Source organism: Alosa alosa, chromosome 14 (genome assembly GCF_017589495.1).
Source record: "Alosa alosa isolate M-15738 ecotype Scorff River chromosome 14, AALO_Geno_1.1, whole genome shotgun sequence".
In the NCBI taxonomy this organism is placed as follows: domain Eukaryota; kingdom Metazoa; phylum Chordata; class Actinopteri; order Clupeiformes; family Clupeidae; genus Alosa; species Alosa alosa.
This window is the reverse complement of record NC_063202.1, coordinates 18,819,082-18,846,604: the sequence shown is the minus strand read 5'-3', so window position 1 is coordinate 18,846,604 and position 27,523 is coordinate 18,819,082. Positions and strand designations below refer to the sequence as shown.

At 44.7% G+C, this 27,523-nt stretch overlaps 2 protein-coding genes across 3 annotated transcripts in view; both read left to right on the top strand.

The window, feature by feature from the left end:
• Positions 1–2,565, top strand: part of itfg1 (integrin alpha FG-GAP repeat containing 1) — a 158,786-nt gene extending 156,221 nt beyond the window's left edge. Inside the window, exon 18 of the mRNA XM_048262833.1 lies at positions 819–2,565. Coding sequence (XP_048118790.1) covers positions 819–878 — 60 coding nt within the window. The 3' untranslated portion in view covers positions 879–2,565. The remainder of the gene's footprint in view (positions 1–818) is intronic.
• A 477-nt stretch (positions 2,566–3,042) lies between these two features.
• LOC125307515 (neuropilin and tolloid-like protein 2) lies at positions 3,043–26,990 on the top strand. 2 transcript variants are annotated; one of them, XM_048263534.1, is made up of 9 exons: positions 3,043–3,520; positions 6,761–6,817; positions 7,101–7,244; positions 11,669–11,917; positions 14,975–15,022; positions 15,491–15,615; positions 17,921–18,149; positions 22,150–22,263; positions 24,741–26,990. In XM_048263534.1, the coding sequence occupies exons 1-9, from the start codon at positions 3,511–3,513 to the stop codon at positions 25,541–25,543; spliced, it is 1,779 nt and encodes a 592-aa protein (XP_048119491.1). In that variant the 5' UTR covers positions 3,043–3,510; the 3' UTR covers positions 25,544–26,990. The 2 variants fall into 2 exon arrangements, with proteins under 2 accessions (XP_048119491.1, XP_048119490.1); XM_048263533.1 differs by lacking the exon at positions 3,043–3,520 and having other exon boundaries at positions 6,742–6,817.
• Positions 26,991–27,523: the final 533 nt, after the last annotated feature.

Here is a 27,523-nt window from a genome sequence, read left to right as displayed (position 1 = left end):
GTGGTTTCAGAAGCGCGTTATTACTTCATGGGTGACTCTGCTACATCCTAGCCCCCTCATTATTAGTATTATTATTATTATTATTATTATTATTATTTTTTATATTTGAGGATGTGTGTCCGTCAAATGGGTGCTTTTATGGTGTTTCCAGGAAGAGGAGCACACACAAGGCTAAAAATATTTCTGTGTGACCCTTTCAGATTGAACGACAGAAATCCAGAGGGGGAGAGCGAGAGAGACGGAGGGATAGAGGGATGAGAAATGGAGTGATGGAATGATGGGATGAGATAAAGGCTGTTCATGAGCCCTTTACAGAGATGATCTGAGGATCTGAGTGTGACTCACTTCCCCATTTTAGAACGCTGTGTGATGGAGGACAGTTGTTACACATGTTGTTACACACTCACAATACACACATACACATACACAAATACGTTTGGATGACACACACATAAACTGTACTTACAGACAGCATCATATATGCACTCTGATATCTGACTTACTGTATGCACAGACTTTCTAGACAATTCCACAAACTTACTGCCTGGCACAATATTGTACAGAAAGAGGATTTGAGTTTGAGTAGGTCTGACAAGAATAACATCAAACACCCTCTATCTCTTTCTTTCAATGTGTCTTTCTACCTCTCTTTCTCTCTCTCTCGCTCTCTACATACTGTATCTCTGTATTCATGTTTTGTGTTTGTCTGTGTTTATGGTCACATGTATGTACATGTGTTTATGTGTTTGCGTCTTTCTTTCTGTATTTTGTCTGTCTATTTATTTCTGATCAATTTGTCATCTCATTGTGTGTTTTAGAAAGCAGATGACCGGGAGAAGAGGCAAGAGGCACACCGTTTCCATTTCGACGCCATGTGAGGCACTGGCTGAAGAAGAGCATCATGGGGGATATGCAAATCACTCCCTTCTCTGCTGTGTCCCATTGGGCAGATTACTTACATGTTTATTTATTTGGCTCCAATTAGACTTAGAGTAAATGATGAAAAATGGCACATCATTCAGGCACATAATGGTTTTATTTTTAATGCTTCAAATTTTTAAGATGTGATTTGACAAGATCTGCATAGCATTAAATGTGCAGACCTCTCTGTTGACAGAAGATAGGGAAAGCGTTACTTTTAACCACAAGCGCAAGGCATTTCAGGGGCCTGGAATCTGGTGATTTCATCAAACCAGGTGGTGTAAGGTGCCAATACCCCTCTCTCTCTCTCTCCCTCTCTCTATCTCTCTCTCTCTCTCTCTTTCTCTCTCCACACAACATTCCCAGCAGATGCAAACAGCATGCATGACCATTAAATGTCTTCAATATGGAATTTCAGTCTAAGATGGACAATACTGCATTAGCATGTAGTCAGTGTCACTGGAACATAGGTTTCTCTGCTACTGATTTAATTTAATTTGTTTTATTTGTTTATTTTGAGTGCATGAGTCCATGTTTTTGTACTTTCCATATTTTGCCCACAAACAATGGGGAGCTACTGTAGTGCTTTGTCTGTTTTTGTTTGTTTCTTTGTTTGTTTTTGAGCCATCCCCATGTGATCACCTCTGGTTCTTCTACGTCATGGTAAAGCCTTGGGTTCCAACTGCTGTGCTTTCAACAGCTTGGAGGTGTACAGGTGGATATAACAGGGATACAGATGGTTCAGTGACCCTGACGCTCCCACCAGCACCATTTAACTAAAGACTTCCCCATCCCACCTGGCTACTGAGGAGCCCTCTATACAGCTCAACCAGCTGCTGCTTGTGTCTGGAAGAAGAGTAAACCTGCATGTCCTTGGCCCCTGAGGCAGACCCCTCTTTCATCTGTGTGAGTAGAGAGAGAGAGAGAGAGAGAGAGAGAGAGAGAGAGATGCACAGGCACATTGCACCCCCATCACTTTTATTGCTCTTTTATCTTTTCATTCCTCGTTTGGTTCCCGGTAACACCATTCCCCCAGTCCATGGGCCTGATCTCTCTTCCCGAGCTGAGCTTGAGTACACTGACTCTCATCCTTATTGGTGTGTGTGTGCGCGTGTCGGTGTGTGTTGCAGCCAGCCATCCAGTGAACTTGAATGTTAATCCATACAGTATCCGTGTGTTGTTCACTTTGCTGTTCCGTTGTCATTCAGACTTTTGATGTTTCATCACATTGAATGCAAGTCTAGAAATGTACATATGTTAAAAATGTACAGTTGAAATGGAGGTTGAGTAATCAAGGCTCTGCTTGATTTAGGATTGATGTTTTTGAAACTACTGTAGTCTACACTGTTCATTGAAGTAATGCAATATCTCATGTATGTAATGTCTTGAGAGAAGCCAAATGGACTCTTTTACAAGGCTTGGTCATCAATTGTAAAAATTTACACTGACTGCCTTTTAACTGTTTTCATTGTTTCTTTCTTGTGATTTGCACTTTTTTGTACTAATGAATAAATGTGTGTGTTTTTATTTATTTTGAGGGTACTGCATCAGAAGCTGTCATGTTGTGTAACTTTAATTTCATAGTTGTAGTAGTGTTATGTTGGATGGGTTATTATGCTGAAAATAAAACTGCTTTGCTGATGATGAGGTCTTGCCGATTTCCTCCCTGGTGTCTGCAGTTCTGTGTATTCAACTGAGAGGAGTCCATTTATACAGGCATGTAAAACACATTTGTTTTTGTATTTTCTTGCTTTTTGTCTACCACATGCTTGCATCTGCCAGTTCATAAGTGAAAACCACACCCTAATCAAGTGAACATATGTATATCTGATTAAACTGTATCCTGTTTCCTGCACCCACGACAGCATAGAGCGCACTCAAACATGAACGATTTCGCACTCCTAAAACGATCTTATGTCGAGGCAAATATTCATCTGGATTCTTTTTCTTCTCATAATGTAGATGAACAGGTGTGAGCTGTTTTGACTGTCGAGCTATTTGGCTTGCATACAGATTCTGACGCATGTAAAGGTTAAGGGAATTTTACATACATACGTGCTCATACATACGTGCAAGTAGAAAAAAAGGCTTGTGGAACGACAGACAGAAAGAGAGAGGCGATAGAGCCAACCCAGGGAATCGCAGTCGCGGTTTGAAGGTACATGCGTACAAGCTGCTCATTCAAGCAACCATCGCCCACAGCTTAAATGAGCTTCGTTTAGTGCCATCACTTCAGTTCAGCCGTCGACTGCTCCTCTCTGCCGCGCTCCCCCACCGTATATGTCTCAGTGGGCTACCCTGACATATCGAACAAGAGATGTTGCATTGGGATGTATACAACACCGCTCCTCTCTAGATGGGATTAAAAACAACGGCGTTTTGCGCGTTTCTGAAGGCACTTGTTTGTCGGGAAGGACATGAAGAGTGGCTGTTGTTCTGCGTAAACTATGGGATTAAGGCAATCGAAGAAAAGTTGGATGTTGTAAAGATCGTATCTCCGTGCTGGATGATCCATAACATGGAGAGGTAGATCTCGACATAGGCTATCTCAGGAAGGTGAACATACTGACTAACACACCGGGAAAGGAAATGTACAGGGGTGAGTTTTCTATTATGTTTGGGACTGGTTAAAATTGCCTCTTGAAACCGCCTTGGACTCAATCGGCCTTTAGTTTTAATTGGAATTTACTACATTAAGTCAAGTCTCCGGGCGGTGTCGAAAAAATAACAGGCCTTTTGTTACATTTTCTTTTAATCGCGCCAACTTGCTCTCCAGCAAGTTAAGAAAAGTGTGTGTTACGTCGCCACCTACAGGTGTGCCTTTATTTTAATTCTCTATTCCTTTATAAATGTATGAGACATTTAGTGCGTTTGTACTTTAAGCAGCAGAGCAAATGTTGTATTCCACTACTAACAAGCTATGCTACATTCAACAAAATGACTATTTTATTCTATAGACATATCTACTTTTGATAATTTTGCAGACTCAATTGGAGTCGATGCTTCTGTTTTACGACGTGGATTGGACCGCGGTCACGTTTGTACTCCGCTTCCTTAAAAAACGTTCCATGTAGTAACTTGACCGCAAGATCTGGGCGCGTGGTGCTGAAGGGACAGTTCCGAGCTTTCGGCACCGGGGCGACCGGTCCCAGTTTCATTTACCAAGTAGTCTACGTCTTTGCATATGCGGAATGCATAGCGTTCAGAGTAATGACAATTTCCTCATTCTGAACGTCATGCATCGTGAGGGAGACAGGTAAATGCAAATGTGGAAAGGGTTACAAGTTAAGTGTGTTTATCTTGGCTATTATTCACCGGCTGCCATTCTGTCGTTCCATTTACAAAGACACCTTCGACGTGCAGCAGTCCTGTCATTTTAGGCGATGCTGAAGCTGTGAAGCTCTGATTGCAACAAAACATGTTTTGACATAGCCTAAGAACGCAAATACTCAATTGTGCTTTGGAGCCATATCAACTAAACTTACTGCGCAGGCAAACAGATAACCAGTTGTGTTTCTGGGTTTTACACTAGTTATTCCAAACACTTCCTTTCCAAAGCTTCTTTGATAGCGTGTAAATGGTACGATTTTCAATGTGGGCGTATCAGCCAAATATCACCGAAGTCCACGTGTGATTTGGTCGTGTTTTATATTTTATAGGCTATTTCGTGCAAAAACATTCCTCCTGTTGTTAAAGCGCCTTTTCCACTAAACTCCGCGTTTAGAAATGTAAGCTTTTCCACGATGCCTTTTGTTTTTAAAACGGCAAAACAATGCTGAACATTTACTTACTGCAAAAACCGACATGAATTATGTAGGAGGTTAAAAGTAATTAGTCTAATGCAAATGTATAATTCACGAACCATCTCATGGAAGACCACCCATGGGGGGTTTGCCATGCAATCAGTGTTAAGCACCCTTGGGAAATCTTTAAGTAGGCTATTTGCGCTTCTGCATTGGAAATATCGATCTAAATAGATTTTGCATACTGCAACTGCATAAAGATTTCCGCTTGTCATCAACTATCACTACAAGCTTCATGTGACCCGTGTCCCTTATGCCCAAATGATAGACCATCCTTTGTATGGCCAGCGTTTTCATTATAGTGGCATGGCACTGACATTAGGAGAGCAGAGGTGACAAATTGATCTCTTCGAAATGTGTTTGATCATCGCCTCTGTGGCTGTTTTTTCCACCTCTGGAGCTTCACTCTACAGGGAATCTATCGAAATTTGACAGGGTCCAGGCAGTGCGCTCTTGCGGCCGATGTATTACCGCTTTAATGGACGGCTCCTTTTAGTGTATTCTCAGGGCAGCAATATCGGCTACTGCGTAGGGCAGTCCTCAGGGGAATCTCTCGTTGCCACTCTGACCCGTTGTTTGCTTGTCCTCATACGTTTGCTTGTCCTCATTTTTAAGCCAGAACCGTGGGTCTACACTCCAAGCTGCCTAAAATTGCCCCCAATTTTGGTTTAGCCGACTACTCTTCGTGTGTGTGTGTTTCATTATGCAGTCTGTCAGCGCCACTCGCAGTCCCCCTGTTAAGACAGATATGAACACTGAAGCCCACTACCTCCTTTACGCAGCCACGCCAGCATCGGCTTATCAGCGTGGACAGCTCTAGGAACGGAGTTGCGGAAGGTGGCTGTTGGCAAGCTTTCTTCTTCGGTAGGGTAACACAAGATGCTGCCCTATTTGTTGTATCACTGTCACCACAGTTAAGAGCAGCATTATGTAGAATTTGTTTTCTTACAGACAGGTCTAGGAGAGTGCAATACATTCAACCCGCCCCGCACAGCAATGTGTTCAGGCCCTGCCGTGATGGTATTTCCAGGTGCTCATTGGACTCAGATGACCCTTTGAAACACTGCTTTTGATTTTGAAAACAATTCATCAAGTAGCATAAAATTGCAGTAAAAGTGTGCAATGGCAAAGTATGTCTACTTACCCCTTTAGCTTATTTCTAAACGTGAAGGGTTCCATCACTGTCTATCAGACGGGACAAAAAGCAAAGTGGAAAGAAAAATGCTATAGGCTACTTGATGCGCAAAATACAACCATGGGATTTATCATCTTAGAAGATAAAAGAGCATACATTCCGACAGGACACTTGTTACGGTAGAGGAAAATCCGCGAGGATGGCCCCAAATGGAAGATCAGTAGTTTCGGAGCTCCTTGACGCCTACGGATGCAAGGGGCCTTAACATTAAAGTGACGCTCCAAGGTTTTTAAAACGTCATCGTTTTTGTGTTGTTTATCGAGGGACATAAATCATGGTTGATGGCTGTAGACGCTGAGAGATCACGCAGAGAGGTTGTGTTTACAGCCCCTTGCTTTTGGGTGGAGGAGAGAGTAAACGGGGAAGTCTAGACTAGCGTTACAATTGATCTGTTGTGCCGGCCAGCATGGCCAAAGCCGTCCGCCGTGCGCTACGCTCTACGTGATGCGATTATTTCAGAGCAATTGATGTCATTACAACGGTATCCTCAGTGCCCGCTGGCGGAGGGCCGAGACGCTATCAGAGTGCTCGACTATGATCAGTAGTCTCCCACGGCATCGAGGCTGCATCTGGTTGAATAGCCTACGCATAATGAATATGCCTATCCGTGGGCATTCTGAGGTGTACAACTCCATTTAGGCATGCATTTGGAACAGACTGAATTTGTCTGACATTCAGTTACACAGGCCATGAGTGTATTGCACATACACAAGACACAGTTATGTCATTACATTTGATAGAATGTTGTCCTTCTCTCGTCAAAACTTGAGATTTCACATCCTAGGGATCTACTGTAGTAATAGAGCTCACTCTAAACTTTGCATGCATACCTCTCTTCCAGCCTGGATTTTCCTTATTCTTATAGAAGAGGGATTTGGACTGGCGCAAAGATCTCAAGGTAAGCTCATCCATTTCTCTGCCACTGACTACAGTATAAGTGTAGAGTCCATAACAACAACAAATCTGTTGAGTGGGTTTGAGAGGCATCCTCTGTAAACGTGCTGCTTCTATTATGCATTATTACATGTGGCGACTGTCCTAATCATGACTCATGAATCATGAATATCTAGCTCTACTAAGACAAATGTGTCTCATTATCCTTTAGCGTGTATGCATTGTGCTCTGTTTTGTGCCCATTATTCATGTTCCCTGGCAAACGGCCCTCCTCTTCTCTCCTCCAGAGACACACCACAACGATGGTGACCCGCCCCCCAACACAGAGCAGTGCGGGTTGTGGACACGCAATATCAACGGAGGCCTCTTCACCTCTCCGAACTACCCTGAGACATACCCGCCGAACAAGGAATGCGTCTACATTCTGGAGGGTAAGGATGATGACGGTTCCTCATGAATGATGGTTCAAGCTTGATATTTCAGCTCTGCACCACAGTGAGCAATTATCCTATACACATGTAGTAATTTATGTCTGTTAGTTAATAGCGTGTAATGGCACAGTGTTTGTCAGAAGCACATGGAAGATTACAGGAGTGAACAGGTGTTGTGATAGTCTCCATCATCTTCCTGTCGCTTATTTATTCTTCAGATGTCACTTATGTGCTGCTTGAGCAGACACGGCAAATTACAGATGTACTGTATTTAATCATATATCTCCTGTTCGTGACAGATGCACACATCATCTTCCTCCTCCTCCTCCTCCTCACGCATTAGAGAGTAGAGAGATAGCCCACAGGCATATCTTTGCATACCACAAACGGATGAAGTGGAATGAGTTCACCATAGGTGGCAAGGCAGTGGAGCTGAAGTAACACACTCATTTTATTGTAGCTGCCATTTTCCATTCCTGGATGGATGTCATTTAGCAGATGTCTTATTTTCCCTCCTTTTGATTATAGCTATTTACAACACAGCAGTTCCAGGAAAGAGGATCCTGGGAAGTCACCAGCAGGGCATTTTAGACTCTGGGGCGACACATCACCACAATGTAGGCCAAACTGGCATTCTCAGTGGGAGAATCAATCATCTGAAAGCTGGTTTCTGGGCATAATTGTTGTCGACTGGCTGCATTTTTTTTCCCCAACGCAACTCTTAACAGTAAGCACCTTTTACGCAAAGGGCTTTGCCATGCATTTTCCTGATAAGCCAAACAAGCTATGAGAGCGATTAGGCACAAAAAGATGTGTCTGCACTTCTGCATAAAAGAGCAGGGTAAGTCAAGTCACTTAGCTGAACTGCACCCAAAGCCAGCCACTCTGGGCACACTGACTGGAAGAGCACAGCGAACACATGTTGCCTCTCTTTTTTTTTTAAAAGTATATCTTTTTGGGCTTTTATGCCTTTAATTTGATAGGACAGTGGAGAATGACAGGAAGCGAGTGGGAGAGAGAGTCGGGAGGTATCCGGAAAGGACCAGGGGCCAGGAATCAAACCCGGGTCGCCGGCGTACAGTGCAGGTGCCCCAGCCAGTTGCGCCACAGCTGGGGGCGATGTTGCCTCTCTTTGGCAGGGACTGATGTGCGTTTAGAGGCCACAGGCAAGAGGTGTCTGTACTCTAGGGACTCGTTTTATGTAAACCTGAAGAGGCCGTTAAATGAGCCATTATCCTCTCTCTCTCAGTGGTGTGTTATGTTGATGGCGGGGGTTGTGTCTCGTCGCTGATCCATAAGTCCACTGGAGTCTGATAATGGCTCGACAAGTCTCAGGGGTCAGGTGTGCTCGATACTCATCAGACATGGGAGATGCAGCACTGGGGAAGTGCTGCTGTTGTGATCGTGCATCGTCATATATGCCCAATGTATAAGAGAATTTGTATAATATACTCCAGTTTGTGTGTGTGTGTGTGTGTGTGTGTGTGTGTGTGTGTGCGTGTGTCTGTGTGTGTTTATATGTGTGTGTGTGTTTGTGTGTGTGCATGCGTGTGTCTGTGTGTGTTTACAGTATGTGTGTGTCTGTTGTTTCTGAGCTATGTTTGCTTTAATGGAGATTAACAGCCAGTGCAGAATTTCCATTTAGTTCTGTGTCTGCTCAGCCCAGTGTGGTCTAGGGCTATTACAAACACATGCTGCTCTGCCTGCCTATACAGTGCCTAGAAAAAGTGTTCACCCCCTTCACCCTAAAAGCAGTAAAAGTGGAAATATCCAAGGGGGTGAATATTTTTTATATGCACTGTACAGTATGTTCCCTTAATGCACTGGGAATGCATTATGGTGGGGAAATGATGGAAAAGAATCGTACAGGTAATCAGGGAGCGCAAAAATTCTTTGTAGATTGGTACGGGACGTCTGTGGAACGCACACCATTGCCAATTACAAGTTAGTTTACCATCAAAATGACTTGTAAAGGTAAAAAGCTCGCATAGGATGTTTTCAAGAGATTCAGTGTGTTCTAATTATTAGCCTTGCACTTCCTGGTAGGAGGGGAAGAGGGGGTTGTAATTGTATCCATCTTACACTTCACGCCACTGAGACTCATTGACAACATGGGCCCTAGTTTGAATGTGCAACAAGCAGTTTGACAAGCAGTGCGAAGCAGCTGTCTGTCTCAGCTAGCTTGTGGCGAGAATAGGCAGGGATTCCTATATTTGCTAACTTCATTGACACCAAACAGACCATAAATGTGTTTCAGTGAATGTGGCAATGAAGTCATCCTTTATCAGCTAATCACAATAATTAAATCTGCAATGATGCAATATGCTTAGAAGAAAGTGTCCATGGGGAACTTCCACATCTGCGCATGGACACACCTCAGCCTTGAACTGAAGCACCCATACCTGCACTTAGAATCTCACTCATGTTGTGAAATCAGCTAAATGGTTTTCCCAAGGTGTCAATGGATTTAATTCATGCACGGCGGACTTTGTGTAACGAAGGCCACATACCGTCAGTGAAGTTAGAGCCCCTTATGTGATTTTCATCATTATGCGATCACTTGCTGTTGTTTTTTTTATTGATTTGTTGGTACGAGATGAGGTGCATTAGACCCAGTGTTGTCAGTCCCAGTGCACAGTGACTTCCATGTTTTTGTCTGTGTTTTAGGATGTGGAATTAATTCCAGCAGCATGTCTCTGGTCCACTGCGCCATGTCCAGCACAGTGACATCGCCTGCTTGATCTTGCTTGAACAGAGAGAGTTATGTCATAGGGGCAATTCCATGGAAAATTACGTTTTTTGTAACATCCATAACGGCAATAAAATGTGATGGTATGGTATGATGTGAATGATTACATGAAATTTGAGCATTTGCTATTTTTGGCTGAAGAATGTACATGAGAAAAAATGCACAAAAAATGAATGTTATCATTCACATCATACAAATGCCAAGGCATTTCACTGGCGTTATGGATGTGACATAAAAAAATAAATTTTCCGTGGAATTGCCCATAGACAATGTGTGTGTGTGCATGCATATCTGTGTGTGTGTGTGTGTGTGTGTGTGTGTTCATGTATGTGTGCATAAAGTGCCTGTGCATATTGCATACGAACATGAATACACATGCAGCTACACACGAATAATAATAATGCACACACACACACACACACACACACACGGATATGCATGCACACACAATTACATGAATGCACACATGCAAGACACACAAATATGCAAGCATGCACACACACACACACACACACACACACACACACATCACACGCACACACGCACATGTACACACACTCACACACACACACACACACACACACACACACATAGGAGCGCGTATGTGTCTGTCCTAAGTGTCCTCACATTATTCCTCTGCTGGACTGGGCCAATTTCAACCTCATCTACAGGTCAACCTCAGTGCTCACATGGGTGTCCTTTATGTGTTGTGACACATCAGATATCATGTTAATTATTTCCACTGCGTAGTTTCTACTCTGCTCCAGACTAGGATTGTGCTTGTTATGGTTGGGCTAGCTCATAGCTAAAATGAGCCGGCGGCTGTTGGAGCCTCTCAGAGAGGGGCTAGCGCATCCCCACGGGGTTCTGAAGGATGTGCCTGTGTAGAATATAATTCCCTCAGTGGGAGAAAGAGTGGGGACTTAAGCAGTATTTTATGTGTGTGTGTGTGTGTGTGTGTGTGTGTGTGTGTGTGTGGGTGGGTGGGTGTGCGCATGCGTGCATGTGTATATGTGTTTATGAGTTTGTGTGTGTGTGTGTGTCTGTGTGTGTGTGTGTCTGTGTATGTGTGTGTGTTTGTTTTGGCTGGACTGTGTTTCTCCTTTGGCTAAGCGAATACTCCACATGTCTGTGATGGAACAACTGAATTGTTTTAAGTAGAGTAGCAATATGAGTGCTTAGTCCAGCTGTGTCCACAAATAACTCTCATTGCTTTCCCCCTCTATTCTTATCCCATTCCATTCCATATCCTCTTTTATTTTTTCTTTGGTGTTTTGTTTTATATTTACCTTTTGGCCTTCTCTCTAATACTCTTCTGTCCATTTTTTTTTATGGTCAACCCTTGCGCACAGATTTTTTGCACAAATTCGAGTTGATGTGTGTGGTGTAAAGGACTTATCATGTTAAGACATCTGTGTCAGAATAAAGATCCTATGTCTCTAATTCGATAAAAAAGTCATGTTCTCCTCTCCATTTCAATTCTCTCTCTCTTTCCTCTCTCTTTTTCTCTCTACTCTCTATCTCTCTCTCTCTCCTCTCTGTCTCTCTCTCTCTCTCTCTGCTGAATTGTGGTTTGTAGGGTTTTGAGGCTGTAACAATTGCGGATGGTTTTATTTAAGTACCCGATATTGTTTTAATAAAGGTGTGTTCTCTCTATTTTCTCTGTCTCTCTCAGCGCTCCCTCGCCAGAGAATCCAGCTGACCTTCGATAAGACCTACTACATCGAGCCATCGTTTGAATGCCGCTTCGACCATATAGAGGTGCGGGACGGCCCCTTTGGCTTCTCCCCACTCATCGACCGCTTCTGCGGCCCCAAGAGCCCAGGCGTAGTCACCTCTACTGGACGTTTCATGTGGATCAAGTTCACCAGTGACGAGGAACTCGAAGGCCTAGGGTTCCGCGTCCAATACACCTTCATCGCAGGTGAGCTAAGTATATACGACTGCTACTAGTCCGCGGATGAGAACACAGGCAGGACTGCTACTAGTTCACGTATAAGAACACAGGCAAGACTGCTACTAGTCCGCGTATGCAGGATGCAGGCAATACTGCTACTAGTCCGCAGGCAACACTGCTACTAGTCCCCGTATAAGGACACAGGCAGGGACCTGCTATTAGTCCTCAAAGATATGCATGACTCCAGAAGCATCAGCACACAGTGAGGTGAAGCACACACTAATGCCGGGCGCAGTGAGCTGCCTGTAACAACAGGCAGGCAGGACTGCTACTAGTTCACGATAAGAACACAGGCAAGACTGCTACTAGTCCGCTGGATGAGAACACAGGCAGGACTGCTACTAGTTCACGATAAGAACACAGGCAAGACTGCTACTAGTCCGCTGGATGAGAACACAGGCAGGACTGCTACTAGTTCACGATAAGAACACAGGCAAGACTGCTACTAGTCCGCTGGATGAGAACACAGGCAGGACTGCTACTAGTTCACGATAAGAACACAGGCAAGACTGCTACTAGTCCGCTGGATGAGAACACAGGCAGGACTGCTACTAGTTCACGATAAGAACACAGGCAAGACTGCTACTAGTCCGCTGGATGAGAACACAGGCAGGACTGCTACTAGTTCACGATAAGAACACAGGCAAGACTGCTACTAGTCCGCTGGATGAGAACACAGGCAGGACTGCTACTAGTTCACGATAAGAACACAGGCAAGACTGCTACTAGTCCGCTGGATGAGAACACAGGCAGGACTGCTACTAGTTCACGATAAGAACACAGGCAAGACTGCTACTAGTCCGCTGGATGAGAACACAGGCAGGACTGCTACTAGTTCACGATAAGAACACAGGCAAGACTGCTACTAGTCCGCTGGATGAGAACACAGGCAGGACTGCTACTAGTTCACGATAAGAACACAGGCAAGACTGCTACTAGTCCGCTGGATGAGAACACAGGCAGGACTGCTACTAGTTCACGATAAGAACACAGGCAAGACTGCTACTAGTCCGCTGGATGAGAACACAGGCAGGACTGCTACTAGTTCACGATAAGAACACAGGCAAGACTGCTACTAGTCCGCTGGATGAGAACACAGGCAGGACTGCTACTAGTTCACGATAAGAACACAGGCAAGACTGCTACTAGTCCGCTGGATGAGAACACAGGCAGGACTGCTACTAGTTCACGATAAGAACACAGGCAAGACTGCTACTAGTCCGCTGGATGAGAACACAGGCAGGACTGCTACTAGTCATGCTAGCAGACTGCTACTAGATGGATGAGAACACAGGCAGGACTGCTACTAGTTCACGATAAGAACACAGGCAAGACTGCTACTAGTTTTTTTTATGCAGGATGCAGGCAATACTGCTACTAGTCTTATAGGCAACACTGCTACTAGTCCCACATAAGGACTTTACACCCAGACTGCTATTATCCCGCGATATGCATGACTCCAGTGAAATACACTCAGCACACACAGTGAGGTGAAGCACACACTAATGCCGGCAAAGTGAGCTGCCTGCAACAACAACAGTATGTTTGGGAGCAGTAAGGGGTTAGGTGCCTTGCTCAAGGGCACTTCAGCCGTTCCTACTGGTCGGGGTTCGAACCGGCAACCCTCCGGTTACAAGTCCAAAGCGCTAAACAGTAGGCCACGGCTACCCCTAATGAAGTTACCCTCTAGTAGCCCCACTACCATACACACTCAGTCATGTGTGTTACCATGCTAGCAGGTAAGATGGATGAAATATGCACTACTTTGCACCGATAACCTCAGGGTTTTTTTTTTTATTTGTTTACGCTGTTTTATCTTATAAATGGTCAATACCAGCTTATATCAAACACATTCACTTACATATTCCCTCTATCAGGTAGACCAAAGATGTAATATATTCAATACGTACTTCAGGTGATGTGGACTACAAAACTGAAAACCCCACCAGAGACATCTTTGTATGTTTGCTTTGATGCATCTGATTCTAAAGTTGTTGACATGTAACATTTAGTCCACCTTCATCAAAATATATGTGTTTGATTTAACAGAAGTGAAGCAGTTATTTAACTTTGGAAGTTTTCAAAACCCCATTCAGTCTCTCATAAGGATTTTTTTCTTTGAAACTGGATCTAGTAAAATTGCTAATCTGCACCCACAAAATGACACTAGTCACTTTATGCTGTCCTAGTAGAGTGGACCATACAAAATAGACCACACTCAGAGATACCCTTAGAACAGACCATGCTCAAAGATACCCTTAGAACAGACCACACTCCGAGGAACGTTTAAAACAGGTCACACTCAGATGAACTGTCAGGGCAGTCCACACTCAGAGGAACTTTTAGAACAGGTCACACTCAGATGTCCAATGAAGAGCCCATAGGGGTTTCATATAGCATCTAATTTGTTTTGGGACTAGATAAAATACCGGTAGGCAACATTGGAAGATAGCTTCTAGGCCGCACAAATAGCACATTCTGTGTGTGAATGTATACTGTATGAGACTGGCTTCCTTGCAGCAACAGACATTAATGTAGTATTCAGATCTCTAAATAATGTACGCTATGGGGTTGCTGATGTAAATGCTTGTCTGAATTTGATTTTGTAAAATAAATGATTGAATCATCCAATATATTCAAGCAAAAAAGGGGAAAACTCTTTGATGTCTAAATTAACATTTTTGGATGTGGTAACTTATGACAGATGGAGGAAATCTGTCTGGATATATCCACCATGTTACTTTTCATAGTGAAGGCTGTTAAATTAAATTGTACCTCACTAAACCAAGGTCTGTTGCCGAAGTCACATTGTTTTTGCTGTAGATATCATCTCTGCTTAGAAAGGTCGCCCGACGCTAAACGCTAAACGAGCCCTGGCAGATCAAACAGACGATCTTCGGCGTGAATCTGCCGCCATATCCAACGCTCCTTTAATGGGATTTTATCGCCTGTCTCGCTCGCGTTCCCCCCGGCCCCCGCCTTGTGTGGATTGTGACTAATGCTCCGCCTGAATTATCATTGCAGACCCAGATTTCCATTTGCACGTGGGCGGACTGCTGAATCCCATTCCAGGTGAGCCTTCTCAATATTTTACCGCCCTGTCCGCTCATATTTGCAGAGTCCTCTGTTCTCTACGGGTGACTTCCATCTATCTTTCACACACTCCCCTCATTTATCTCTCTCTCTCTCTCTCTCTCTCTCTCTCTCTCTCTTTCTGCTCTCGCTGGGGCTATCTGCCATTCCTTTTATCCATGTCTCTCCATCATTTTTCCGGTGTATTATTTTTTTTAAGTCTCTACCTCGTTTCATGTTCATCTTGCAATCTTCAGAGCCTTTTTCATTTTACTTTTGTTGCTTCTTTTAGTGGCCAATATTGACTTTTCATTCTGTCTCAGTCACCTACCTGGTGTTTTCATACACATATGTATTCTTTCTTTAATACTACACACACACATAAACATACAAGTTCTATATTTAATGAAATGTTTGCCACTGAATCTTTCTCATAAACCACTCTCTCCCTCGCGCCTGCTTTTCTAGATTGCCAGTTTGAGGTCGGAGGCTCTGACGGGGTGGTGCGTTCCAGCCAGGTGGATGAGGATAAAATTAAAACGGACGAGGATCTGGATTGCATCTGGACCATCCGCGCCGCACCCCAGTCGAAGGTGAGACTGCCGTCTGCTCCCACCTTCTCACCTGCAGGCATATCCAGCCTCAGATGGCCAGTCATGCTGGGCTCTCATGCAGGCCTCTTAAAGAGCTGCGTTTGGAGACACCTTTAAGAGCTGACAGCATCCACAGGCCTCTGGCCTCACAGCCCTCATTCTCTCTCTCTTTCTCTCTCTCTCTCTCTTTCTCTCTCTTTCGCTCTCTCTCTCTTTCTTTCTCTTTTTCTCTTTCTCTCTCTCCTTTCCTTCCCCATTTGCCACATTTCTGTTTGTCTGTCTTTCATATCTATCACACTCTCTTTCACACATCTTTTTGTCTTTCACACACTCTCTCTCTGTCCTCCCCCCTCCTGATCTTTTTTTGCCCGAGCACTTACTCTCTTTGCCCCATCTCTCTCCAGCTTTCTTCCTATCTCTCGCTTCATCCCTCTCTTTCTCTCCATCACTCTGTCTGTCACCATGTCTGTCTTTCTCCATCTCTCCCATCTCTCAGATTCACACACTTTAATGCACACACACTTACTAACTCTGTGTGTGTGTGTGTGTGTGCGTGTGTGGTGTGTGTGTGTGTACTGAGGAAACTTTGAGGCTGAAATTAGCTGTGGCCGGTACGGTGTGGTGCAACAGCAGCAGGTATTAGGGCAGTGAAGCAGAGACGGCCAACCCGCTGAACAGCTGAATCAGCACAAGTTGTGAGGGTAGTGGGCCCAGCGAGCCATACACTGTAGTCTAAGGGATTACACACACACACACACACACACACACACACACACTGTCACACACACAGCCTGCTGCAGCAGTCCTATACACGCCGCATGTCACCCACTCTTCAAATTCAGCATGTTTCCTGGCGCGTGGCTTAAAATAGCCCCCCATGAGAGGTGCAGCTTTTATTTTTAGAAAAGAGAGAGATGTGGTGTTGTTAGCGACAGCAGAATTAAACAGGTACAGCGAGAAAAACCTGCAGCTGAACTTGTTAGGCTTGCATAGGGACTGATTGCACTGCAGTGGGAACCCTATTGCATTGCAAATTCCAATTCCATTATTTTACACCTGCAATATGCCTAAGCCATGAATCTGTCTTGTCATAATCTGTAGATACTCTCTGGGCCAGATGTACTAACGCTTTTGCGCCCATTTCAGGCGTATTTGTTTCGCAATGTGCGTGTAAAATCATTGCGAGGTATGAACAAACACGCCGCAATGATGTAAAAGCGCAAACTGCCTGTCGCGGGAGCTGAAAGTGGCAGATTGCGATTGTCATGTCATGCATATGCATTCATGGGAGGATCCAGGGGAAAGTGGGAGTTTAGCGTAAAAAGATGGGAGGGGAAGAGTAAAGAGTGCCTAGTTATGTATTCCGCGGTATGTACAAAGACTGCTCCTGAAAGCGCACGTTATTCTGCGCCTAAATACTTCCGCCTTGTAAAAACAGGTGTTAATCCACATTGCAGTTCAATGCGTCAATAAGAGAACCTTTCAAAGACAACAGAATCGCTATTTAGAACACCAGTTTTTGTGGCGAAAGTATTTGTACTACCAAAAGCAACCTTAATTTTCGTTGGCCTTTCGCATGTCTTACTTTCACTTTCACGTCATTCACTTAAACTTTCCTACTTGCTAGATTTGACCAATCTTCCATAGCCTACGTGCACAAGTAGTTTGAGTAGAACTACTGATCTTCATTATCTCCCTGCTTGTTGACATCTTATCATGTATGGTATTATTTCATGATCGCTAAACGTTTGATTCTTTTTAATGTTGTCATCAGTTAACTTCATTCAACTGCGCTTGTAGGCGCTGCCATTCAGTTGTGGACGTTCGTAAATTGCGTTTATGGGCGGAGAAGGGCAGAGAAAGGCGCAGTTTACACTAAGGATTGAACGATTGATAAATACGACGGAAACTTGGGTCTGACAGCGCTCACAATCTGCGGTGTGTCCATGGCGCTTATAACGCTACGTTCGCAAATGTACATACATCTGGCCCTCTGTGTTATTCAGCAACAATGGCTCTAGGAGTTGCACTAGGATTTACTGTTGTGAAAGATGGTTAATAATATTCCTATACTGCCTCTGGGAAGGATTGGCTAATATGTATGTTCTTTTACTAGTTACTCATTCAACATTCTGAAAAAAGTAGACTGATTAAGAGTCTGATTAAAACCTACTTAATAGGGCACTCTGTAAATGAGGTTTTCTCCAGAAATCTACAACAGTAATATGATGTTCTATTCACAGTAAATGGCTAATTTGCTGAGACAGGAAATGTAAATGGCCCGCTGCCGTCTTCAATCTTCCAGATTTATCTACGGTTCCTGGAGTACCAGATGGAGCACTCCAACGAGTGCAAGAAGAACTTTGTGGCGGTGTACGACGGCAGCAGCGCCATTGAAAACCTCAAGGCAAAGTTCTGCAGCACGGTGGCCAACGACGTGATGCTGGGCACGGGCGTGGGCGTGGTGCGCATGTGGGCTGACCGCAACAGCCGCCTCAGCCGCTTCCGCATGCTCTTCACCTCCTTCGTCGACCGTGAGTTTCACCTCTCCGCTTCCAACTTCCACTCTCTCTCTCTCTCCCTCTCTTTCTCTCCTTCTCTCTCTCTCTCTCTCCCTCCCTCTCTCTCAGTCCCTTCTCTCCTCTCACCCTACACTACATCCATATCCTCATGTGTTGTTAGTATGTCTCTACTCTAGTTGTGCCCTTCTTCTCTATGTTCCCTTCCTTTTCTTCCTCATCATGTTCTCTCTTCCCTTCCTCCCCTCATCTTCCTCTCCATCCACGCTCCCTCTATTTCCTTGCTCTCCTCCTGCAATATCTTTGTCTATCCCCTGTTCTCTATCCTTGTTTCATTCTTGTTCATCCCCTCTCCATCATTCTCCTGGGCCTCATGTTTCTTCTCCTCCCCATCTGCCTCCTCTTCTGTCTCTTCTCCAGCTTAAGCTGCACTCCTATGGAGACCTCCTCCTTGAATGTCTGCCCTTTTTACTACTGGCCTTTTTATTAGCCTGTGGCTGACATAGATTGGAAGTACAAATAGAACAAGTTGAAATCCATACTTTGAATGTGTGTGTGATGCATGAGCTGCTGATGGGATTTTTTTGCTGTGGAGATTGTTTGTTGATGCAGTCTGCTAACAGTGCTGCTGACAGAGTCCAGATCAAGAGACAAACTCTGTTAAAAGAGTGCTAGCCCTGTAGAGAAATATCCATGCAGATCAATATTTTGAGATATACTGTACAATGATCATTTTCAATGACTGATGACCTCACCTATCTCATGGAATTATTGCTATCGTTATGCCTATGCACTGATATAGGTTTTGGCACTGGTACGACTGTACTAGCAAAGATTGGCACATTAGTAAACTGGCAGAGTCTTTGATACCAGTAGGAATGCCCTCCCTGGCAAACCAGCCGGGCTGGAGTGAGTGTCCACACTAGTAGGTTTATTAAGGACTCATTGGTATTTCATCTCTTAATGTGCAGTAGGCGAGCTCAGCAGGCATTGCACTTATTAGCACAAAATTGATTGCTGGAGTGAATCCTCAGGCGGGGCCTCTGCGCAGAAGCGCTCAGATGTAGGCCAGTTCACAGATGAAACCGTTTATATTCTTGTTTTTCCCTGTTCTCTGTTTCACTTTTTAATCTATTATTTAAAGGCTTTGTAAGTCAAATCAGGTTTGTCGAATTGTGCGAAAAGGTCAACTGGATATGAGAAGGAGAGAAATCGTCACCGATAAATTAAAAGTGTGAGCAGCTCTGCGCTGAGTGACATTCTGCCTCTAATTTAAGAACGAAGTTAATTAGTCTTCCCCTTACAAAGGCGAGATATCAAAAAAGCCAATTACCCCCTACACACCTTTGCTGACTTACTCAAAGAACATAAAAGTTCTTACTATGCAGACTGCGAAGTCATATTTTTCCATAGTAATGAGGGACTACTAATGGAAAACAGGGATTTATCTTGTGTCAATGCATAACAACGCTAAAGTAGCTTTCTCTCTTTTAGTGCAAGTCATTTAGATATGAAACACATTTAATGCTTTATTCGGCAAGGCAAGTTCAGGACAGATGCTGTTTAAAGGTTGTATGTAAATTGCTAGAAATTGCCATGAAACAAACTGTTGTCTCCTCCACAGCACCGTAATATTTTTATTAAATGGCTGAATAATTCAAGAAAATTAATTGCTTCGTTCACTGCAAACCCTTGCTGAATACCAATGTGTTTTGTACTGCAAGCTCTGTCTGTGGAATATGCCCGTTGGATGGAAGCAGTGCAGTGCATCGCAAGTCGGAGTTGGACAGAAATGCTTTATACACAGTGACGATGATGGTACACTGAAGACAGGGTGTGTGTGTGTGTATATGTGTGTGTGTGTGTTGTTTTTGAACCGGACATGTGTGTGGGGTTGTCGGACTTGAGGTGTAATCCGTTTGTCCAGGCTCAGGCGGATTCACAGCCAAATGAAAGGCCATAATGGAAACATTCATCTTCATGGCGCGGCAAACCAGACAAGCCTGCTCCCGCTGTCGGCTCCAATCGGCCCGCCGCGCGCTCGGTTGACAGGCCGTGCAGTGCATCGTGGGTAAGCGGAATGCCCCCGGCGGCAGCTCCGGGTGGGTAGTGGCGTCGTGCGTTCGGGTGTTGCATGAGGTGGCGGTGCCGGTGGCAGCAGACCGGGGTGTCTGGTGAAGGCGAGCGACGCGTAATGGGTTTGGAAGTGAGTGACACACCAGGAGACTGGCGCGGAGCAGGGGGTTGAGGGTCACCCTCGGAGACGGCTGCTGCTACATGACCCCCTTCATCCTGCTGTCAGACACACTTTAGCCCCGCAGAGGCCAAGAGGATGTGAAGGCTCAAGCCTTCCCTCTCTCCTCTCCTCTCTGCTCTTTCCTCCTCTCTTTTTCTCGCCCCATTTCTCCTTGTCTTTTCTCCTCCCCTCTCCTTTCCCTCTACTCCCAATCCAGTCTCACTCCCTCCTTCTCTTCATCTCTCCTCCTCACTTTCTCTCCGCAGCAGAAAAAGAGAGGCGAATGATGGAAAGACTTAACCTTTGAGTTCCTTGTATTACCGGTCAGAAGGAAACACACTAAAGGTCTGAAAACTCAGGCAAAAAGAAAAAGGAGAAATACCTAACCGCACATGAAATCAAAACCAAAACAAAATCCAATGGTCTGTATCGATCAATTCATGAACTCAGAAGAGAGAGAGAATAAGATAGAGGGGAGAGAGAGAGAGAGAGAGAGAGAGAGAGAGGACCACACATCCACAGTGTTACATTTCTGTGTCTGTGTCATCTGTCTGTGCCTTTCCTGCTTTCCCTTCTCTCTTCACCCCTTTGTTCTCTTCCTTCCTCAACTCTCCCCACTTCCTCCCATCTTCATTGCACTCTTCTCCACCATCAGCTCACTTCACCATCCCTCCTTCTTTCTCCTCTTCCTGCTCCTCCTTCGGCCCTCCCCTCTGCCTCCTCTCCTCCTCCCTACTCCTGTCTGTGTCCTTCCCCACATCCTCCCTCATCTGTCACTCTCTTCTCTGTCTGTCGTTCTGAATCTCCCAATGTTCCCTTACTCCCTATCTTCCTCGCCCTGCCTGTCTTAATCTTCCTTATGCTACCTCTCTCTCTCTCTCTTTCTCTCTATCTACTCCTCCTCCTGTCTTGCCTTCTCTTGCCATCTCTCTCCCTCTCCCCTCTCTCATGACTGGAATTGTAAGAGGCCGTTTTTGTCCAGGCTGTCAGAGTGGCCATGCCATCTGTGCCCAGTGTTGCCCATCTGAGCTGATTTATACCACTCAAGCATGTCAAACACACACACACACTCAAACACATGCACGCACACACACACATACACATACTGTACCAAATACACACACAAACACACAGACACACACACAAATTGCCTTACACCCCCACTACCACCACTACCACCACTGACACACACTCACATACAACTCTCTCTCTCTCTCTGTCTCCTCTCTTTCTTTCTTAAACACACATATACACACACTTAGACAGACAAACATCCTTTCTGCCTGCTTTCCACCACACGCACACACACACACACACACACACACACACACACACACACACACACACACACACACACACACACAGTCAATGCCTCCTTCACACCTGCAGTGAGCCGTGCAGCAGGCAGAGGAGAGTGGTTTTATCCACAGGTCGTCCGAGTGGATCTGACACTCTGATTCATGGTGTTTGGGAGCCTCTGTGCTTTAGGCTCCGCCTGGGCCGCTGAGCCACTGTTGCTGGGTTTTTCCCCCAAATGCCTTCCTGAGCTCAACAGTCTCAGAACAGTCTCAGTCTGCACCTTTGTTTCTGTCAGTCTGTTTGTCTGACTGACTGTCCGACTATCTGTCAGTCTGTTTGACTGCCTGACTATCTGTTTGACTGTCTGTCTGACTGTTGGACTCTGTGTCTGTCTGTTTGACTGTCTGACTATCTGTCTGTCTTTTTGACTGTCTGACTATCTGTCTGTCTGTTTAAGATAACTGTCTGTCTGTCTTGCAGCCCCCTGCTCTGGAAACACCTTCTTCTGCCACAGCAACATGTGCATCAACAACTCCTTGGTGTGCAACGGCGTCCAGAACTGTGTGTATCCCTGGGACGAGAACCACTGCAAGGGTAAGTGAACTTCAGTGATGCCAACATCCCACATCTGCAGAGAGAGAGAGAGGAATGCAAACATACCATCTGATCAATGTCTGGTGCCATACAATTAGATATATCCAACTCCAATGTACAACATCCTTCACTCATGTCTTGTATGACCACTGTGATTTTGTATTGTATAGGCTAAATCATTCTTATTATATGGCTCTTGAGAATGCTACAGAAAGTTCCATTGACTTGAATGCACCTTCCCAACAGTCAGAGGTTCAACATTTCTGAATAATGACCGTTGCTAGAAATGAATTACTGCTGTCAGTGAGAACAGGTTTTGTGCTTCTGATTCATGTTTTTCATAGCAGTCTGCAAGTACTCACTTAAACAATGGGAATTTGTGCAGAGAACTATTACCTTCTCGGCAGAAGCCATACAATGGTAACAAAATAATAATTATGGTGTGAAGTTTCTTCACGTATTGGCACGTAGCCTTATACATTAATATGCGGGATAATGTATTGTCTGCCAGTCATTATCAGTAAGTAATTTTCTTCAGGACGAAAAAAGACCTGTTCGCCCTTTCGGGACTTATTTTCCCTTACATAAAATGATGGGATAACTGTGTCTGTATACAAAACTGTGTACAAAACTGTGTCTCTTATTGTATATGACGAACGCATTACCATTTCTATCAGACATGATGGTGCATTTCTCAAATCATTATTAACATTCGTACAAAAGTAAGCGCATTTCTCTATTTGTCAACTATTTGTTAATTACCTGCAAAAGCAGGTAACTGCATGCTCAGTAGTGCTTACCGGTAGTTTATGTCTCAAAAACAAATATTTCTGTGAATCATGTCAGTGCCATCAGAATGAGAACTTTCTGTGTCACTGTTCTAAACAAGATAGTCATAAATACTTGCCATGTTATGGTACTGGTTTTAGTATTTGGCATTTTACACTTTTGTAGATTGTAGGAGATCAGACAGGACTGATATATTTGATATATTTACTGTATAGTTTTATATTACTGTTTCTAGCCTATGCGCAGTGTAGTTTGTTACCACACCAGTAAAAAACAGCAGACAATTGTTCACACACAGTTGCTTGGATGTGCATTCACTGTTTGTTTGAAGCCATGAGAAATTGCTTTTAAGATGTGCACAAGTGACAAGGTGATGTTGAATTAGTAGTTTTGAGAATTTCAAGTCTGATCTGAGAAATGCACCTAAGCAACTGTGATAGATTACAGTTTTTCTCAGTCACTTTGGTAGGGCAGATTACGTTGCCCACCAGAGCCTTACAAAATACTGGCCTTATCTGTTATCACTAGTCAAACTATGCTTCACTGAAGCCAGTAATCTTGCAATGTCAACTAAAAAGACAAATTGTTGTGGATCAGCCCCCGTGATTCGGTTTAATGCAGTGTTTCTCAAACTTTTTCAGACCAAGGACCACTTAACCAATAGAATAAAGTCTCAAGGACCACCTAGCTAAAAAAAAAAAGTAGACCTACAACAGTATATTACACAATAGACCTACTCACTGAACAACCTTGCTTATTGTCTTTGCACCTTGCTTATTGTGTCAGAGAATTCATATGAACTGGCATAGCTTACATAGGTAGTGTTGCAGAACTGTTTGGATACAAGTTGGTTCAATATTGTTTTAATGTAATGGCATCTTCCTTCGCTCATGCTGTACCCCTTCACAAATTTTCATGAAAATTGGTCAGTAGTTTTTTTACTAATCCTGCTGACAAACAGACACACAAACAAATGATCACAGCAGAAGATCCTTAGCAGAGGTAATAATTATGCTTGAACCTTGTTACCTTTTTTAGCCACGTTTCTCACCTAATCTGCTCCGGGGATCTTAATACCCAAGACCATGGTACAGGGTCCTGCGGGCACCAATGCACTTGGGGTAAAGATGTTATTTACAGAGATAGCTCTCCTCAGTGGGAGCACAAAATGGTGCCTTTGCCCCGGGCAGTGTGCAGCACAACCACTAATAGCTAATGAATAGCAATGCCAGCAAAGCCACGGGCTATTACAAGCAACACTGGCTCGGGTTCAGTGTTTTTGTGAAATGACTAAACACCTCGAGAATGATATCATATCAGATCATTTTTCACTTGCTTTCAAATGCCTCCCTGTTGCCTAGTGGTGTTTCTTTTTTTTAATTTATTTTGTTGTTATTAAGTACCCCAAGTGAATTATGTAGGTTAGCGTTTAACAGAACTTTGAACAGGGTAGGGCCGCATTTTACATTGCATAGCTAAACTCAATACACTACCTCTGTATTCATATTAAACTACACATTACATTTCAACCTGATCATGTCCTCTTTTCCACAACAACACACAGCGGCTAGTTTCCTAATCCCCTTCTCCCCCCCTCTAATATTCTCAACTGGCAGTGCATTTATCTTTCCCCTAAAGTGAGATCAGTGTTCATCTCTCTCTCTCTCTCTCTCTGCTCTTTCCTACAGAGAGGAAGTCCAATGGCCTGTTCCATCAGATCACTAAGACGCACGGCACGGTGATCGGCATCTCCACGGGCGTGGTGCTGGTGCTGCTCATCATCTCCATTCTGGTGCAGATGAAGCAGCCGCGCAAAAAGGTGGTGGCACGTCGGCCGGTCGTCTTTAACAAGGCCGGCTTCCAGGAGGTCTTCGACCCGCCGCACTACGAGCTCTTCTCCCTGCGCGACAAGGAGCTCTCGTCCGAGCTGGCCGAGCTGTCGGACGAGCTGGAGAGCTACCACAAGCTGCGGCGCTCGTCCACCGTCTCGCGCTGCGTGCACGAGCACCACTGCGGCGCCCAGCACGGCCAGCACGCAGCTGCCGCCGCCGCTGCGGCCGCCACCGGCGTGGTGTCCGCCGCGTCCGCCGCCTCGTCGTCGGCCGGCGGGAGCATGAAGCAGAGCCGCACCACGCTCAGCTCCATGGAGCTCTCCTACCACAATGACTTCTCCAAGCCGCCGCCGCCCATGAAGACCTTCAACAGCTGCTCCAGCACCGGCAGCATGGGCACCTACAAGAAGAGCTGCTACGGCTACGCCAAACAGACTCACGACTGCGCCGCCGCCGCCGCCGTGGCCGAGCAGGTGATCGAGGACCGCGTGATGGAGGAGATCCCGTGCGAGATCTACGTGCGCGGCGGAAGCGTGGCGGGGACCGCCGGCAGCATCGGCAGCGGCTGCGGCACGCTCAGCATCCGTAACCATGGCAGCGTGAGGAACAGCACCAGCGTGGTGGACCCCGGCACACGCTCCATGTCCATGGACTTTTAAACTAAAAGAGAGAGAGAGAGACAGAGAGAGAGAAAAAAAAAAAAAGAGAGAGTGTGTGTGTGGTAGGATAAAGAAAGATTTTCACGGATTGATACAAAAGAGGGACCAAGGCTAAAAAGGTAGATGAAGGTAATGAGAGATGGAGAGCTAGAAAGGGATGGTGGGAAGATGGAGAGAGAGAAAATGATAGACATTTACAGTATGAGATGATGGAGGAAAGAGAGAATGAAAAGAGAGGGGGTTAGCCATTGAAGGGAAAAAAAACACGGTAGCTATAAACATAGAGAGACCTCACTTGGACTCTCATTCACTCCCATTGTTCACCTGTTGTGTGCCATCAGTCAGGTGGAACTGCCTGCTGAGGGACTCATCTCAGGTATCAGCTCACTCCAGAACAGACCAGGCCCGGATTTGACCCGGATGTGTGCCGGGTCTGATCCGGACCTCCAGTTTGCTGCCACCTGAAAGCTCTTTTTTGGTGCTTAAAAGTCCTGGACCTCACATAGACAACAGACTGGACCAGGAAAGGAAAGACATGGCCATATTCAATAATTTTCTGCTTCTTTTACTGTCACTTAAAAGGGATTTATTTCCTCAGCTGTGTATATACAAAAAAAAGAGGAGTGATTGGCATCTTGTTGTTGCTTGGCTATTTGTTTTCTTTTGCGCTCGGTGAAGAAACCGGACAAGCCTCAATGAAGATGATAAAGATGACATAGGCTGTTGTCATGGCTACCGAAACACCCTCTTTTCTCACTAAACACTTTCCCTGCACACATACACACAATCACAGGAACAACACACACAATCACAGGAACAATTCACACACACACACACACACACACACACAAACTCACACGTGTACACACACACATACACATACACACACACAACAAACTGGAAAAAAGGTTAGCGAATGAAAAGATGCCCACTGTTTGTCGCCCATCTCACAAGGAGAAACTCCACTGGACCATGTGTGTTTTTCTCACTGACAGTCTGCTTTATTTTCATCTCATTTTGTTGCTAATCCGTGGAGCCTCGCCAGCAAAGTCTACCTGCCCATATGTTGGCGCCCAGAGTCAACACAACGGCACAACGGGAGGTGACAAACACACAGGGACACTGCGATGCTTTGCACTCCATACGACTGCTCAAATGTCTAGATTTGGATAGTCACCCGCACTCACACCGCATGGGAATTGCAAATGAGGCTTGTTGCAAATGGATTTTTTTTGTAAGACGTGTAGAAGAAAGGTATTATTACGATGATCTTTTGATGGTATATGTAAAATACAAACAAAGAAGTGGAGTATATTTTCTAATCCATGTGCATTGTATATCAAAATATATTGCATTTCCATTTCTGTCATAATATGGATAAATTGTTAAAATGTATTAATGTAAGAAATGTCTGATTCTATGTTTTAATAAAGGTACATCGCATTAATAGATGTGGTAATATGTTATTGTTATTGATATTATACCCTACACAATTAATCCTTTTTTTTTTCACAGAAACAAGGCACTTCCTCTAAAAATAAACATTTGTTCACTGGTCTGTAATAGGCTACATTTGATTTTCTCTCAGTCCTACATCTGCGGTTTGCCTCTTCAGTCGCTTGTAATTTGCTTCATTTAATGTTCCATTAATGTCCTCATCGGAGTAACACTGGGACACGCGTCACTCACTAAATTCTCTCTCTCGTTCTTCTGTCATGTTGTGTTAAATACAACGAAATGCCTGAGGCCTTTTGTGTCTTGAAAAGACAGAGAACAGACAGAGAAGTATAACTCTCCTGACCCAGTGGGCTGCTATGGGCAACCATACATCCACAAATCTTGTCGCGGAGAGTTTACCAGTAGGTTTACGGCTCAAAATTCAGGTCAGAGAACAGCCAATTCCAATCTCTGCGGGAAGACAGACATGCGATTATGTCATGTAGGCCTAACGTCCTTAACTTTATCTCTATCTCTCTGCAG